This window comes from Hypanus sabinus, chromosome 1 (assembly GCF_030144855.1).
Source record: "Hypanus sabinus isolate sHypSab1 chromosome 1, sHypSab1.hap1, whole genome shotgun sequence".
Taxonomy (NCBI): domain Eukaryota; kingdom Metazoa; phylum Chordata; class Chondrichthyes; order Myliobatiformes; family Dasyatidae; genus Hypanus; species Hypanus sabinus.
In genome coordinates, this window is record NC_082706.1 from 178,907,592 (window position 1) to 178,922,712 (window position 15,121).

The 15,121-nt window shown below is 40.9% G+C and overlaps 1 protein-coding gene across 1 annotated transcript in view; it reads left to right on the forward strand.

The window, feature by feature from the left end:
- The window catches only part of prex2 (phosphatidylinositol-3,4,5-trisphosphate-dependent Rac exchange factor 2), a 410,668-nt gene that overhangs the window by 258,186 nt on the left and 137,361 nt on the right, over positions 1-15,121 (forward strand). The window contains exon 29 of the mRNA XM_059982440.1: positions 3,555-3,645. Coding sequence (XP_059838423.1) covers positions 3,555-3,645 — 91 coding nt within the window. The remainder of the gene's footprint in view (positions 1-3,554; positions 3,646-15,121) is intronic.

The window sequence follows — 15,121 nt, forward strand, 5'->3', positions numbered from 1 at the left end:
AGGTGCTTGGAAGTAGGTACACAGGAGATGTCAGGGGCAAGTTTTTACACAGAGGGTGGAGAGTGAGTGGAATGGGCTGCCAGCGATGGTGGTGGAGGCAGATACGATAGGGTGTTTTAAGAGACTCCTGGATAGGTACATGGAGCTTAGAAAAATAGAGGGCTGTGGGTAAGCTAGGTAATTTCTAAAGTAAGTACATGTTTGGCACAGCATTGTGGGCCGAAGGGCCTGTATTGGGCTGTAGGTTTTTTATGTTTCTATACAGGTATTGGGTGAAATGTTTTACACCCCAAACCAGACTCAAAGCACTTCTATCAATTTGTGTAAAATATCCCTCTGAAGCATCCCTCTGAACATGATGTAAAGGATATGGGGCATTCACATCCATCACTCACAACATGTGACATGACTGAACTTGTACTATAAAATGAGGCATCACAGGCAAGCTGCACTAGATGATGTGGATCATAAAGTGAGGGTACAATGTCCAAAGTCACCATTTCTTTTACCTATTGGAATGCCACCTCAGTGCTTTGTCTATTGCCACTTCTTCCCAATCTGTCGTAATGAGTTCAAGGAGTGGAGCACAGAACATAAGAAATAGGAGCAGGAGTAGGCCATCTGGCCTGTCAAGCCTGCTCCGTCATTCAATAAGATCATGGCTGATCTGGCCATGGACTCATCTCCATCTACCTGCCTTTTCCCCATAACCTTTAATTCCCCTGCTATGCAAAAATCTATCCAACCAGTAGCCAGGTTTGACAGGAATCTGTTACAGTAATCCTAAAAGTGCTGCATCTGTGACATGTACACAGGATGCCTTGGGGCATTCAGCACTGCTTGAATTTTCTCCGCACTGTTGTGTAATACTTGTGCGTCAATGGTGTGACCACAGTAAATGATACTTGGTTTAAAGTATTCACACTAGTTGCATTGTGCTCTGAGCCCATAATCTTCTAATCTTGTTAACACTGTCTTGAGATTTTGGAGATTTTCCTTGTCATCCTTCCCCATAACAATGATGTCATCCAGGTAACACTGAATGCCTTGGCTACCTTACAGCACTAGCCCATTGCTTTCTGCCAGAGTCCAGGTCCAAAACAAAGCTTATTGTAGCAATAAATGTTATGGTGAGAAGTGCTTTGGCCCTTCTTCCATCTCCATCTGTAGGTAAACATCAGTTAAGTTCACTTTGCTCTAGTGTTTCCCTCCAGAAAGATTTGAAAAGATGTCCTCTATCCTGGACAGAGGGTATAGATCTACTTTCAGTACTGGGCTGATTGTGACCTTAAAATCTCCACAGATCCTGTCAGTCCCATTATTCTTTGCAACTTGAACCACTGTCATTGCCGATGGGCTTCACTCAACCTTGGAAGGAATTCCTTCAGCCTCAATGTGATCTAGCTCTCTGGCCTTTCTTAATTCACTTCCAGTTGACTCTGTTGCAGGGATGTGGCATGTATTTGGTGGATGGACCTTCAATTAAGTTGTAGTTGTCTGAGCCAATCATGGCCACACAATGCTGGCCCTCCAGTTTTTACCACATACATGCCCAGTGTGGCTTGTTGGTTGATGTATTTCTGTTTGACAAATGTCATTCCCAGAGGAGTTATCTCTTCTCCAGTATAAGTTCTTAGTTGAATATCTGCAGGCTTCAGTTTGGTAGGTTTGAAATGCTATTCAGACTCATTTTGTGGAATGACTGAAACATCTGAGCCTGTGTTCATTTCCATTTTAATTAACTTGCCTTTCATTTCTGGTGCAAGCCATATTGCATGTCAAATTCGTTTTCATGTTGTAAATCTCAAGGCTACTCAGTCCTGTATCACTCCCATTACGATCAGATTTTTCATCAACACCAAGCAGATTGTTGCTCTTTTTGAAACTGAATCTTGGCTTTTTAGCTTTTACTTTTCCCTGTGGATTACATTTATTTTTGTCTGCCCAGCATGCTCTTTACATGTGTCCTACTTTGTTGCATTTTCTTAAAGTTTTGCATTTAAATTTCCATTAGTCTGGTGTATGTGAGCCCTGCCAGAACAGAATGGTAACACAATTTATTTGACCAGGCTGATTTCTATTTAAATGTTGCAATTTTGTTTATGCTCACTTCCATTCCTGACGGCAAATCAATTGCATCTCTGTCTGCTGTTTTCATTGATACAGCTATTTCAACTGCTCTTTTAAATATCAGTTAAGAGCTGTTTTTAAATGCTTTGTTTTAAGAATCCAGAAACCAAATGATACCTTTATGTATCATTAAACCCATCACTGAACTGACAATGCTCAGATACCTTCTTCAATTCGACAACCTATGCTGAAATAGAACCCCTTCCTTTTGATTTCACTTATGAAACTTAAAGTGCTTTTCAAACAACTATGGCTTTGGGTCTAAATGTTTCTGTAGTACTTTTACAATATCAGTAAATTTCATTTTGGTTGGTTTGGTTGGAGCAGTCAAACTTCGAAGCAAACTATATGTTCTTACACCTATTATGCTTCAAAATACTGCTCAATTCTGTGGGTATACATATTCAAGTTATCACTTATGTAATTAAATGCATCTGTCTTCTGATGTATCCAGCTATTTCTGTTCTTCCTTTTGTTTATCACCATTGTCATCACTCGCTGTTTATGAACTCATAAGTTAGTATGTATTCTGCCTTTTAAAACTCAACCATGCCTTCCCTTCTGAAGAACACACGCTGCCATTTAACGCAATGGTTTTGCTGTGCTTTTTTTTAACTCGAATGTCTCACTGCACTTCAACAGGTAGGTAGTTGTCTTGGGTTTGTTTAAAAAAAGTCCTTGTCCCCACTGTTATATTTTTTTAATTCCAAAGCATAAAACTAATTAAATAAAAAGATGAATCTGGGAATAATATGTCTTGGTTTCCTGTTTACTTTAGTGAGACGTGCTTGTATGACATCACCCAATGCATTAGATAAACAATAAAGAATGTTTAATCAAATAATATATTTACAATATTACTCAAATGTTACTTAAATATTAAATACACAACATGTGCAAAGTGTTCTACATCTATTTACACTAATGAAACAAAAATAAAAATCTCTTCTAGGCTTGTTGTGTGTTAGCGCAACATTCTGTGGCTTGAAGCTAACTTAGGAGTTCTAATGTTTATTTTCAAATAACTAGCATGGTTAATCATCAAGGAGTTAAATTGTTGCACAGGCATTGAGTCAGAGTATTTAATTTGTATTTGAGCTTGTTAATTAAGTTACTTGAACTTTGGACAATGTAAGTCCTTTGCATTTTCTAAGTGCATTGCTGGATGTATAAACTTGAACGAACACACTCACACACACACACACTCTTGATTGGATGTATTAATGATGCTCCACTTTGCATCCAGCCTCTGAAAATTAATTTCATTGTTGTAAATGGAAATAAATTGAAGAAACAACATATAATTATAGACTGTTAATTGAAAAATATTTATTATGTATTACAGCCTAATCTAAATTTACTACTGTAGTTTGATTAAATTTGTAGAAGAATGCTTTGTGAGTGATATTCCTTTGTTCCAAAAGGTTGATGCAGTGACTAACCTTCTGAAAGGTCCAACTGTGGCAAAGGCATTTGAACAAACAAAGTACTTCATCCCAAAAAGAAATCTGCAAGGTAACATATGGCATCAGCATTGCATAACTGACAAATCCCAAGTTTAATACAGGGATAATGTTTAAAGAGAATTTGATAATTTTTTTGTATTTATTATTGGAATTTGAATAACTTGAGTTTCATTGTGCAGAAGATTAAGGGCTTTCCTTACATCAGTGTGTTTAACATGGAAAAGAACTGCAGCATTTGTATATACTAATATCTTACTCGTTCCTCTGTAACAATGCATTTGAATGGGCTTTAACTGTTGCAATTATTTTATGAGCAAAGGATTTAGCTTGCTACTATAATAGTAGCACTTCTACATTTTTTAAATTTTGTACTATGATACAAAAGGAGACTGTTCCACTGTTTAGGCCCATGCCAGTTCCCAGTAGAGCAATTCCATCTGTCCCATTTCTTCTCTCTTTATTTCCCTGTGCACCTCAACTTATTTTTTCTGTTACATACCCATCAATTTCCATTTGATTCTTTTTGCCACTGAACCCTGATATACAGACACAAATTAATCTACCAGTTTCTTTGGGATTTGGAAGGAAACTAGATGACATAGCAAAAGATAATAATTCTCAAATAAGTAACATAGTTAATTCATCAAGGAGTTAAATTGATTAATTTTTTTTTAGTCTGATCATGAAGATCAGTATAGGCATTACAGGTAGTCCCTGAGTTACAAACACCCAACTTACGAATAACTCGTACTTACAAACTGAGGAAGGAGAATGCCGTCCGCCATTTTAAGTCAGATCGTGATGCTTGCCGCCATTTTAAGTCAGATCACTATGCCGTCCATCATTTTAAGTCGTTGCCATTGACACTGTGATGAGTGTTTAACTTTGTATTTGGCTTAAATTTTTCTTAGTAAGATTCACCCTGACCTCACCCCCGCCGTTCCATTCTGCTGGTGGCGCAGTGAGATCAGCATCGGGCTGGAGAACGGAGGTTTCTGCGTTCGATCCAGTGACAGACCACTCCTGTGCTGGGTTGATGTCGAGCTTGCAACTCGACCTCATAAAAAAAACACTGCCACCTCCAGTTTAAATTCCCACATGGAATATTGTGGATGATCAAATACCCAAACCCAGCACAGCCCCCACTTGTCCCATTTAGCCTGTCTTAGTGCGGTGGTCCTCAGGACCCAGCAGACCTCAGGAGCCAGCGGAGGTTGGTGTGGTGAACTATGTGCCTGTTGGGACACGCCCCTGCTGACTGCTCCTGTGGCTCCTCCCACAGGCCCCTGTATAAAGGAGACCTGCGGCCTGAAGATCGGCCTCAGTCTCCAGGACCTTGTATGATAGACACTCACTCCTGGTTCCTTCTTCCAGTCAATAAAAGCCGATATCTCGCCTACGTCTCAGTGTGAGTTATTGATGGTGCATCAGTTGGGAACCGCTGTTTCTGTTCCATCAACGGGAAGTGAGCACGATTGAAAATAAAGTGGAAATAATAAAGCGTTTGGAAAGAGGTGAAACGCCATCGGTCATTAGAAAAGAATTAAGCTACAGTCGGTCAACGATCGGAATAATTTTAAGGATAACGGATAAAGTGAGAATAATGGAGCATGTGAAAGGCCCTGCCCCGATGAAAGCTACAATTATTACTAAGCAATGCAGTGGTTTATTTATTGGATACATATGTTTCTTAAGTGTTTTATATGCATAGAAAGGTAAAATATATACTATATACTAAGACAAACGTTTGACTAACTGATGCTAAATAAACTGATGTGGGAGGAAACTGGCGCCCTGGATAAAACATCTGTTGTCATGGGAGGAATTCAATCAAGTCAAGGTGAGGATTGAATCCTAGCTACTGTGAGTTGTGAGCCACTGTGCCACTGTACCAACTTAAAATTCACTGTGGAAATAATGTTAAGAGGCAAGGAATCAACTCATTATGCCCAGAATATAGACTAAAATAAATTAAGTATACTGTATACTGTATTGCATATAGCTTAATTATCCTCTGCACACTGCAAGTCTATTTGGGGATGATGTATAATCTCAGTCATAGTACACGGAGGAAGCTTTTTTCCTCTGTTTTGACATTTCGCTCTTCTGATAAAGGCAAAAGTAAAGCTTTGAAGTAATGACCTATGTAAATAAGAATATTGTTGATCTTCTGTTGACGTTCATTACACTTTCTTCTCAGGCAATGTGGAGAGATAAATTATTTAACCATGGAAAAATGGATTGAGTTGATCCTGGATGTTAAAACCCTCTGACAACTTTGAGCTCCCTGCTAATTAAGATTGCAGCATGCTACCAGCTCACCAAGCTGTTAGTGGATGCATGTTACCTTCCTCCTCTGGTAGACCATCATGCAATTCATTATTCAATATATGCTGATGGAATTGGCTGTAAGAATTGTGGCAATGAATTTTGAAAGTAGTTGATGAGCTATTTTGTGGTATTATGGAAGGAGTCCTTCCCACTGCTTACAATTTAGTCAGATGTACGATGGTAAGAGACATTGGTTAAAAATGCATTCACTCTCAAGCAGAATACAAGAAGTGCCAGAAAACAATAACTGGCAAAAAAAAACCAGAGAATGCTGAAATACCTCTGCACTGGGGTGTAAAGACATTTCATTACAGTCTTTATTTTGCAGTACACTATAACTTTGATTAGTGTGTTTCCCCAGAAGTTCATATGCTAGGATATGTCAGACCCAGTTCCATTTCGCTAATAATGCAAGCTTTCCTATTCAGAATTAAACTGGGATTTCATTAAATGCACCACCTTCTTTGTGGGCAAGACATTTATTCACTATTGTTGTCTGTGGATAGAGAAACAGAGCTGACCCTGGGAAAGAGCCCTTTAAATATAGCAGCAGTAAACATAGAAACATAGAAAACCTACAACAAAATACAGGTCCTTCAGTCCACAAAGCTGTACTGTACATGTCCTTACCTTAGAACTACCCAGGCTTACCCACAGCCCGAGGAATTCTGCAGATGCTGGAAATTCAAACAACAACACACACAAAATGCTGGTGGAACACAGCAGGCCAGGCTGCATCTATAAGAGAAGCACTGTCGACGTTTCAGGCCGAGACCCTTCAGGACTGCAAACAGTGCTTCTCCTATAGCTGCTGCCTGGCCTGCTGTGTTCCACCAGCATTTTGTGTGTGTTGTTGTTACCCATAGCCCTCTATTTTTCTAAGCTCCATGTACCTATCCAGGAGTCTCTTAACAGACCCTATCGTTTCTGCCTCCATCACCTCCACCGTCGGCAGTCCATTCCACGCTCTCGCCACTCTCTGCGTAAAAAAAAAAAAATACCCCCGACATCTCCTCTGTACCTACTTGCAAGCACCTTAAAACTGTACCTTCTCATGTTAGCCATTTCAGCCCTGGGAAAAAGCCTCTGACTATCCGCATGATCAATGCCTCTCATCATCTTGTACACCTCTATTAGGTCACCCCTCATCCTCTGTTGCTCCAAGGAGAAAAGGCCAAGTTCACTCACCCTATTCTCATAAGCCATGCTCTCCAATCCAGGCAATGTCCTTGTAAATCTCCTCTGCACCCTTTCTATGGTTTCCACATCATTCCTGTAGTGAGGCAACCAGAACTGAGCACAGTACTCCAAGTGGGGTCTGACCAGGGTCCTATATAGTTGCAACATTACCTCTTGGCTCTTAAACTCAATCCCACAGTTGATGAAGGCCAATACACCATATGCTTTCTTAGCTCACAGTCAACCTGCTCAGCAGTGTTATATGGACTTGGACCCCAAGATCCCTTTGATACTCCACTCTGCCAAGAGTCTTACCATTAATGCTGTATTCTGCCATCATATTTCTTTTTTTTTTCCAATCTTTTTATTAAGTTTCAAATTAATAAACATAGCAATAATGATAATGATACAGAGATCAGGATTACATTAGTAACGGTTAACATGTACAAATACAGATTCCAAGTAACAAATGTAGTTTAGCCTCTTTAGTTACTAACCATGAAAAAAATATTTTATAAAAGAGAGAGAAAAAAAAGCCTCTAAACTTAAAAAAAGCTAAACTAAAAAGATCAAACAAAGATTGGGCTGCCATATTTCATCGGTTAAAATTATAATTTGTTGTTAACTCTGCTCCTCTATACATGAGCAAAATATTACTAAAAAAGGATTCAGAAAGGGTCAACCTACATCATATGAAAATATTGAATAAATGGCCTCCGAGTTTCTTCAAATTTAACCGAAGGGTCAATAGAACTTCAAATATCTGTATCTACAGAGAAATGGGATAAAATTCTTCAACTAGTTAATACTTCTGCCATCATACTTGACCTACCAAAATGATCTACCTCACGCTTATCTGGGTTGAACTCCATCTGTCACTTCTCAGCCCAGTTTTGCATCCTATCAATGTCCCACTGTAACCTCTGACAGCTCTCCACACTATTCACAACACCCCCAACATTTCTGTCATCAGCAAATTTACTAACCCATCCCTCCACTTCCTCATCCAGGTCATTTATAAAAATCACGAAGAGAAGGGGTCCCAGAACAGATCCCTGAGGCATTCCACTGGTGACCGACCTCCATGCAGAATATGACCCATCTAGAACCACTCTTTGCCTTCTGTGGGCAAGCCAGTTCTGGATCCACAAAGCAATGTCCCTTTGGATCCTATGCCTCCTTGCTTTCTTATGGCTCTACCTTCATCAATGTGTTTAGTCACATCCTCAAAAAATTCAGTCAGGCTCGTATGGCACAACCTGCTTTTGACAAAGTCATGCTGACTATTCCTAATCATATTATGCCTCTCCAAATGTTCATAAATCCTGCCTCCCAGGATCTTCTCCATCAACTTACCAACCAGTGAATTAAATCTCCCTGGTCTACAATTTCCTGGGCTAGTAGTGTGACAATGCGAGTCGAGTATGATGTTCTTCGAAGGGGTTGTTGGTTGGTGGGTCTTCAGATGACTTGCAGAGGCTGATCCACATATTCTGCTGCAGTGTGGGCAAGTGTGAGTGCTGGTTGTGGTTAGTGGTTGCGTCTTTTGGTTGTTCAGTCTCTCCTTTCACAGCTGCTGCTTGTTCTCTACAGCATAGCGGGGGTTGTTTTCATTTAACACAGCTCCCTCTTGAACAGACTTCCTCTAGGTGTATCTTTTGAGTGAGATGTCTTCCCAGTTTTTAGATGTAATGTTAAATTTCTTCAGGCTAATCTTGATGTCATCTTTGAAATGTTTCCTTTGCCTACCAAGATAAGTTGATCTTCCTTCAACTTAAATATATATCTAATTTAATGAAATTAGGGGTTGATCTGTGACATTAAACAATTATATCTGCCTTTACCGTCTATGGTAATTCAGGCCTTCAGCCTGAATCATCTTCTATTTTCTGCAGATGCTGTCTTATCTGCTTTATTCCTGCATTTTATGTTTGTTGATAATGTTTAAATAGCTCCAGTCATTTTATTTTCATCAGCAATAGCTGATTGCCTGTACCTGACCAGATTAACGCTTTAGAAAAGAGGACAATTTCCCTGAAAGTCTTGTCAATGAAAGACAATAGTCAGTAACCTACATCATCAAGTAACATTTGAAACATTGGCTTTGTTTTCCACCTTCTATCAGTGGAGTAACCCTGAGTTTTCTGGATATATCCAGTATTTCGTTATACTGGGAGCAAACTGAGGAAGAAAAGGAGGAAGGAACTAAATCGAGTCAAAGATACATTGGAAGCTGCTCCCTCAGAGTTGTGTCAGAAGAGCACTGCTTGAGGAAATGGCCTGATACTTTCTGCTAGGGAAATGTTTTGTAGAGGCTGTAAACTATCAAACTGTGAGTAAATAGAGCTCTTGCTAAACTTAATGGCAGGATCTGGACCCACTGCAATTTTCCTATTGTCACTGTAGGTCTGTGGCAGATGTGATTGTATTGGCTCTCCACGTGACCCTGGATCACCAGGACAATACAAATACCTATGTCAGAATGCTGCTAATTGACTACAGCTCGGCGTATAACACCATCATTCCTATGGTTCTGATTGAAATGGTCTGGAATCTGGGTCTCAGTACCTCCCTCTGCAAATGGATTCTTGACTTCCTAACCAGAAGACCACAATCTGTGGGGATTGGAAATGACATCTCCGCCTCACTGACAATTAAACCTTGTGCACCTCAGAGATGTGTGTTTAGTTCACTGCACTCGTGACTGTGTGGCTAGGCACAGCATCAAATGCCACCTATAAGTTTGCTGTTGATGCAACCATTGTTGGCAGAATCTCAGATGGTGAAGTGAGCGTGTACAGGAGTGAGATATACCAACTAGTTGAGTTGTTTCACAGCAACAACCTTGCACTCAGTGTTAGTAAGACCAAAGAACTGATTGTGGACTACAGAAAGAGTAAGATGAGGGAACAGACACCGATCCTCATAGAGGGATCAGAAGTGGAAAGAGTGAGCAATTTCAAGTTCCTGGGTGTCAAGATCTCTGAGGGCCTAACCTGGGACCAACATATTGATGCCACTATAAAGAAGACAAGACAGTAGCTATATTTCATTCAGAGTTTGAGGAGATACAATATGTCAACAAATACACTCAAAAACATCTATAGATGTATTGTAGAGAGCATTCTGACAGGCTGCATCGCTGTCTGGTATGGAGGGAGGTGGGGTTGCGGCAACTGCACAGGATTAAAGTAAGCTGCAGGGAGTTGTAAACTTAATCAGCTTCATCGACGGCACTAGCCTCCTTAGTATCCAGGACATCCTCAAGGAGTGGTGCCTCAAAAGGGTGGCGTCCATCATTAATGATTCCCATCACCGAGAACATGCACTCTTCTCATTGCTACCACCAGGAAGAAGCTACAGAAGCCTGAAGGCACACACACAACGATTCAGGAACAGCTTCTTCCCCTCTGCCATTTGATTTCTGAGAGGACATTGAACCCATGCACACTACCTCGCTACTTTTTATTTCAATGTTTGCACTACTTATTTTAACTATTACATATATTTACTGTAATTACAGTTTATAGTTCTCTATTATTATTATTATTGTACTGCTGCCGTAATGTTAACAAATTTCACGACATGTATCCTGCCTCAGTATCCTGCCTGACAGTCAGGCAGTTTCTGAAAGTGGCAGACTAATGTGATCATGGATTACTTGCTTGTTTCATGGATTTGGATAGTTGTCTTGAATTTTGTAATTGTAGGCCTTTAATTCTCCCATCTATCATTGGAAGTTAATGTAACCCTCAGGTTTAGCCGGTGGCATTAGTCGAGGGAAGACGGTCTCTGGCCCCGCCAAATGTATGAAATCTGAGGTGCAAAACCTCTTGTTTACGTGGATGCTGCGTGATGTGTTATCCTGATACAAATCAGTACCATGAAATAACGGACAGTACATCATATGCAATTAAACGATTTAGCTTATAATTCTTAATTTGACTAGAGGGTTAGTAAAGAAAAACAAAAGGAAAAGGACCCATTTTAATGAAACAGTCTAATGCGCACATTGGAGCTCAGGGTTTCCCATCCGTTAGTCCTCCATTGATTTTCTCCCAGGCGTCATTGACTCCTGGCCCCATTCCAAGTTCACTCCATCCTGCAGTCTTCAACCTCTCCATTCTGGCCATCTTTTCTCTCCATCTTCCACCAAACAAAAATCCACGATTACCTCGCTCTCATAGATGCTGCCTGGCTTGCTGAGTTCCTCCAGCATTTTGTGGGTATTACTCAGATTTCCAGCATCTGCAGATTTTATCCTGTGGGTTCCGGTTAATTGGGCCATTGGTTAATCGGGGCAACAACTTATTTGAGACAGCTCTTAAAGAACAAAATCTAATCGAGAAAATAACCGGAATCCTTTTGTTTACTTGAGACACTCTGCCTCCTACTTGGGACTGGAGACTGTTGCCAAATAGATTCTAACTAGCATCAGTCGCGTGCATTTGTGTGCCCATTAAACACTACACTGTGCTTAGAGTGAACAGCTTTTAAATAGCATCAGCTGCATGTGCTTGTGTTCAAAAAGGACTGAACTTTGACACTGACAGCTGGTGAGAAATAAGCAGTAAGAAACTTCAGAACTATTTTGCTCACTGCAATTTCAAGCTTTCAGGCTTGGAGATGCTAGCAATGCCCCAGAGTGAAAGTGAAATGTTCAATCCCCTCCATGGCACTCACACACATTCTAGCTATTTTCAATAATTTCAGATTCCCTGGCCACCATCATCTTACTTTTACTGTGGATGTTCAGTCTCTATACACCTCCATCCCCACCAGGTAGATCTTAAAGCTCTTCATTTCTTTCTGGACACCAGTTCCCCTCCACCACCACTCTCATCCGCCTAGCAGAACTTGTCCTCACTATGTAATTTCTTCCTACTTCCTTCAAACAAAAGGTGTAGCCATGGGCACTTGCATGGGTCCCAGCTATTCCTGCTTGTTGTCAGCTATGTGGAACAGTCTACATTCCAAGCCTACATTGGTGACCCATCCTGCACTTTTCCTACCCTATATCGATGACTGCATTGGTGCTGCTTCCTGCACACATGCTGAACTCGTTGACTTCATCCACTTTGCTTCCAACTTCCACCCTGCCTGCATATTTACCTGGTCTATTTCTTTCACCTTCCTCCCCTTTCACAATCTCTTTGTCTCTGACTCTGGAGACAGCTTATCTACTGATGTCTATTACAACCCCACAGACGCTCACAGCTACCTAGACCTCGGCTTTGCTGAGCATCTACACTCCGTCGCCAGAAAAAGTGGAGTCTCCCAGTGGCCACCCATTTTGAATCCACTTTGCACACCCATTCTGATATGTCTATCTGTAGCCTCCTCCACTATCGTGATGAGCCACACTCAGATTGGAGGAACAAGAGCTTATATTCCATCTAGGTACCCTCCAACCTGATGGCATGAACATCGATTTCTTGAACTTCTTGTAATGCCCCCCCCCCCCCCCCACCATTCTGTATCCCCTTGTCCCTCTCTCACCTTATCTCCTTGCCTGCCCATCACCTCCCTCTGGTGCTCCTCCCCCCTTTTCTTTCTTCCATGGCCTTCTGTTCTCTCCTATCAGGTTCCCCCTTCTTCAGCCCTGTATCTCTTTCACCAATCAACTTCCCAGCTCTTTACTTCATCCCACCCCCTCCAGGATTCACCTATCACTTGTGTTTCTCTCTCCCCTTACCACCCACTTTTTATGTCTACATCTCAGCTTTTTTCTCCAGTCCTGCTGGAGGGTCTCAGCCCAAAATGTTGACAGTACTTTTTTCCATAGCTGCTGAGTCCCTCCAGCATTTTGTGTGTGCTGCGTGGATTTCCAGCATCTGCAGATTTTCTCTTGTTTGTGATATTAAAAATTCAGTTCTGTGCAACCGGGAATTAACTCTGTATACACTGTTCTGTTTCACCTGCTCTGAAGTGAGAGAACTTGGATTGGATTTACCTGAGAAAGATGAGAAGCAGAATAGGCACCCTATAATGTGTGGATCTGACAGATCTGCCCGATAATTGCATTTTCAATTCAATGGTCTTACTAGCAAAGCATCATTCAGTTTCCCTGAAATGAATCTGTGATTTAATTTGCAGCAGATGGCATGATATTAGAAACATAGAAAACCTACAGCACAATATAGGCCCTTTGGTCCACAAAGCTGTGCCAAACATACACTTTAGAAATTACCTAGGTTATCCATAGCCCTCTATTTTTCTGAGCTCCATGTACCTATCCAGGAGCCTCTAAAAAGACCCTATCGTATCTGCCTCCACCACCGTCGCCAGCAACCCATTCCACACACTCACCACTCTCTGCATAAAAAAAATACTTAGCTTTGACATTTCCTCTGTACCTCCTTCCAAGCACCTTAAAACTGTGCTTTCTCGTGTTAGCCATTTCAGCCCTGGAGGAAAAAAACCTCTGACTATCCACACGATCAATGTCTCTCATCATCTTATGCACCTCTATCAGGTCACCTCTCATCCTCCATCACACCAAGGCGAAAAGGCCAAGTTCACTCAACCTACTCTCATAAGGCATGCTACCCAATCCAGGCAACATCCTTGTAAATCTCTTCTGTAAACTTTCTAAAGTTTCCACATCCTTCTTGTAGTGAGGTGACCAGAACTGAGCACAGTATTCCAAGTGGGGTCTGACCAGGGTCCTATATAGCTGTAACATTACCTCTCTGTTCTTGAACTCAATCCCACGGTTGATGAAGGCCAATGCACCATATGCCTTCTTAACCACAGAGTCAACCTGTATAGCATCTTTGAGTGTCCTATGGATTCGGACCCCAAGATCCCTCTGTCTGATCCTCCACACTGCATAGAGTAAAGAGTATTGCTTTTGAATTTTGCAAACCCCTGTCATGGATGTGCTTGGAAGATAAAGTGTAGGACTCCTGCCATTGTGGAGGAGTTTGTATAATCAAAAGAATGCTTTATATATAATCAAATAACAATCACAGCACGGAAACAGGCCATCTCGGCCCTCCTAGTCCGTGCCGAACTCTTAATCTCACCTAGTCCCACCTACCTGCACTCAGCCCATAACCCTCCACTCCTTTCCTGTCCATATACCTATCCAATTTTACCTTAAGTGACACAATTGAACTGGCCTCTACTACTTCTACAGGAAGCTCATTCCACACAGCTATCACTCTCTGAGTAAAGAAATACCCCCTCGTGTTTCCCTTAAACTTCTGCCCCCTAACTCTCAAATTATGTCCTCTCGTTTGAATCTCCCCTACTCTCAACGGAAACAGCCTATTCACGTCAACTCTATCTATCCCTCTCAAAATTTTAAATACCTCGATCAAATCCCCCCTCAACCTTCTATGCTCCAATGAATAGAGACCTAACTTGTTCAACCTTTCTCTGTAACTTAAGTGCTGAAACCCAGGTAACATCCTAGTAAATCGTCTCTGCACTCTCTCTAATTTATTGATATCTTTCCTATAATTCGGTGACCAGAACTGCACACAATATTCTAAATCTGGCCTTACCAATGCCTTGTACAATTGTACAATATTATACAATGCCTTGTACAATATGATGCACTGTCTTCTCATTAAGGAGAAAATGTGGAATTGCATTTGGCATCTTCTGCTAGCTGTAAAATTGAGACTTGGATACTCTGTATACAAGATAAACTAGTCAAGGAGATAGGATAATCAAAACTTGTAAATAAACTCTGACTTTCAATATAAATGACTATCTGAACTGAATCACATACCATTCTGTTATTCTTTAGTAAGGATGATGAAAACTAATATTCACAGGGAATTCCTGATGTTTATGATCCCTTTGAGAACAGTTTTCATCTTGTTATTCATTAAGAACAGAGCAACACTCCAGCAAATAGATAAGGCATGTCCCAGTAAGGAAAATGAACCAAGGAAATCAGTCTTTGCTTGGAAAACCTTAAATTAGAATACATTTTAGAAAAGGCCAAAGCATGTCAGTGAAGAGCATGGAGTAAATGTGACAAGGTTGAAATCTGTTCAATC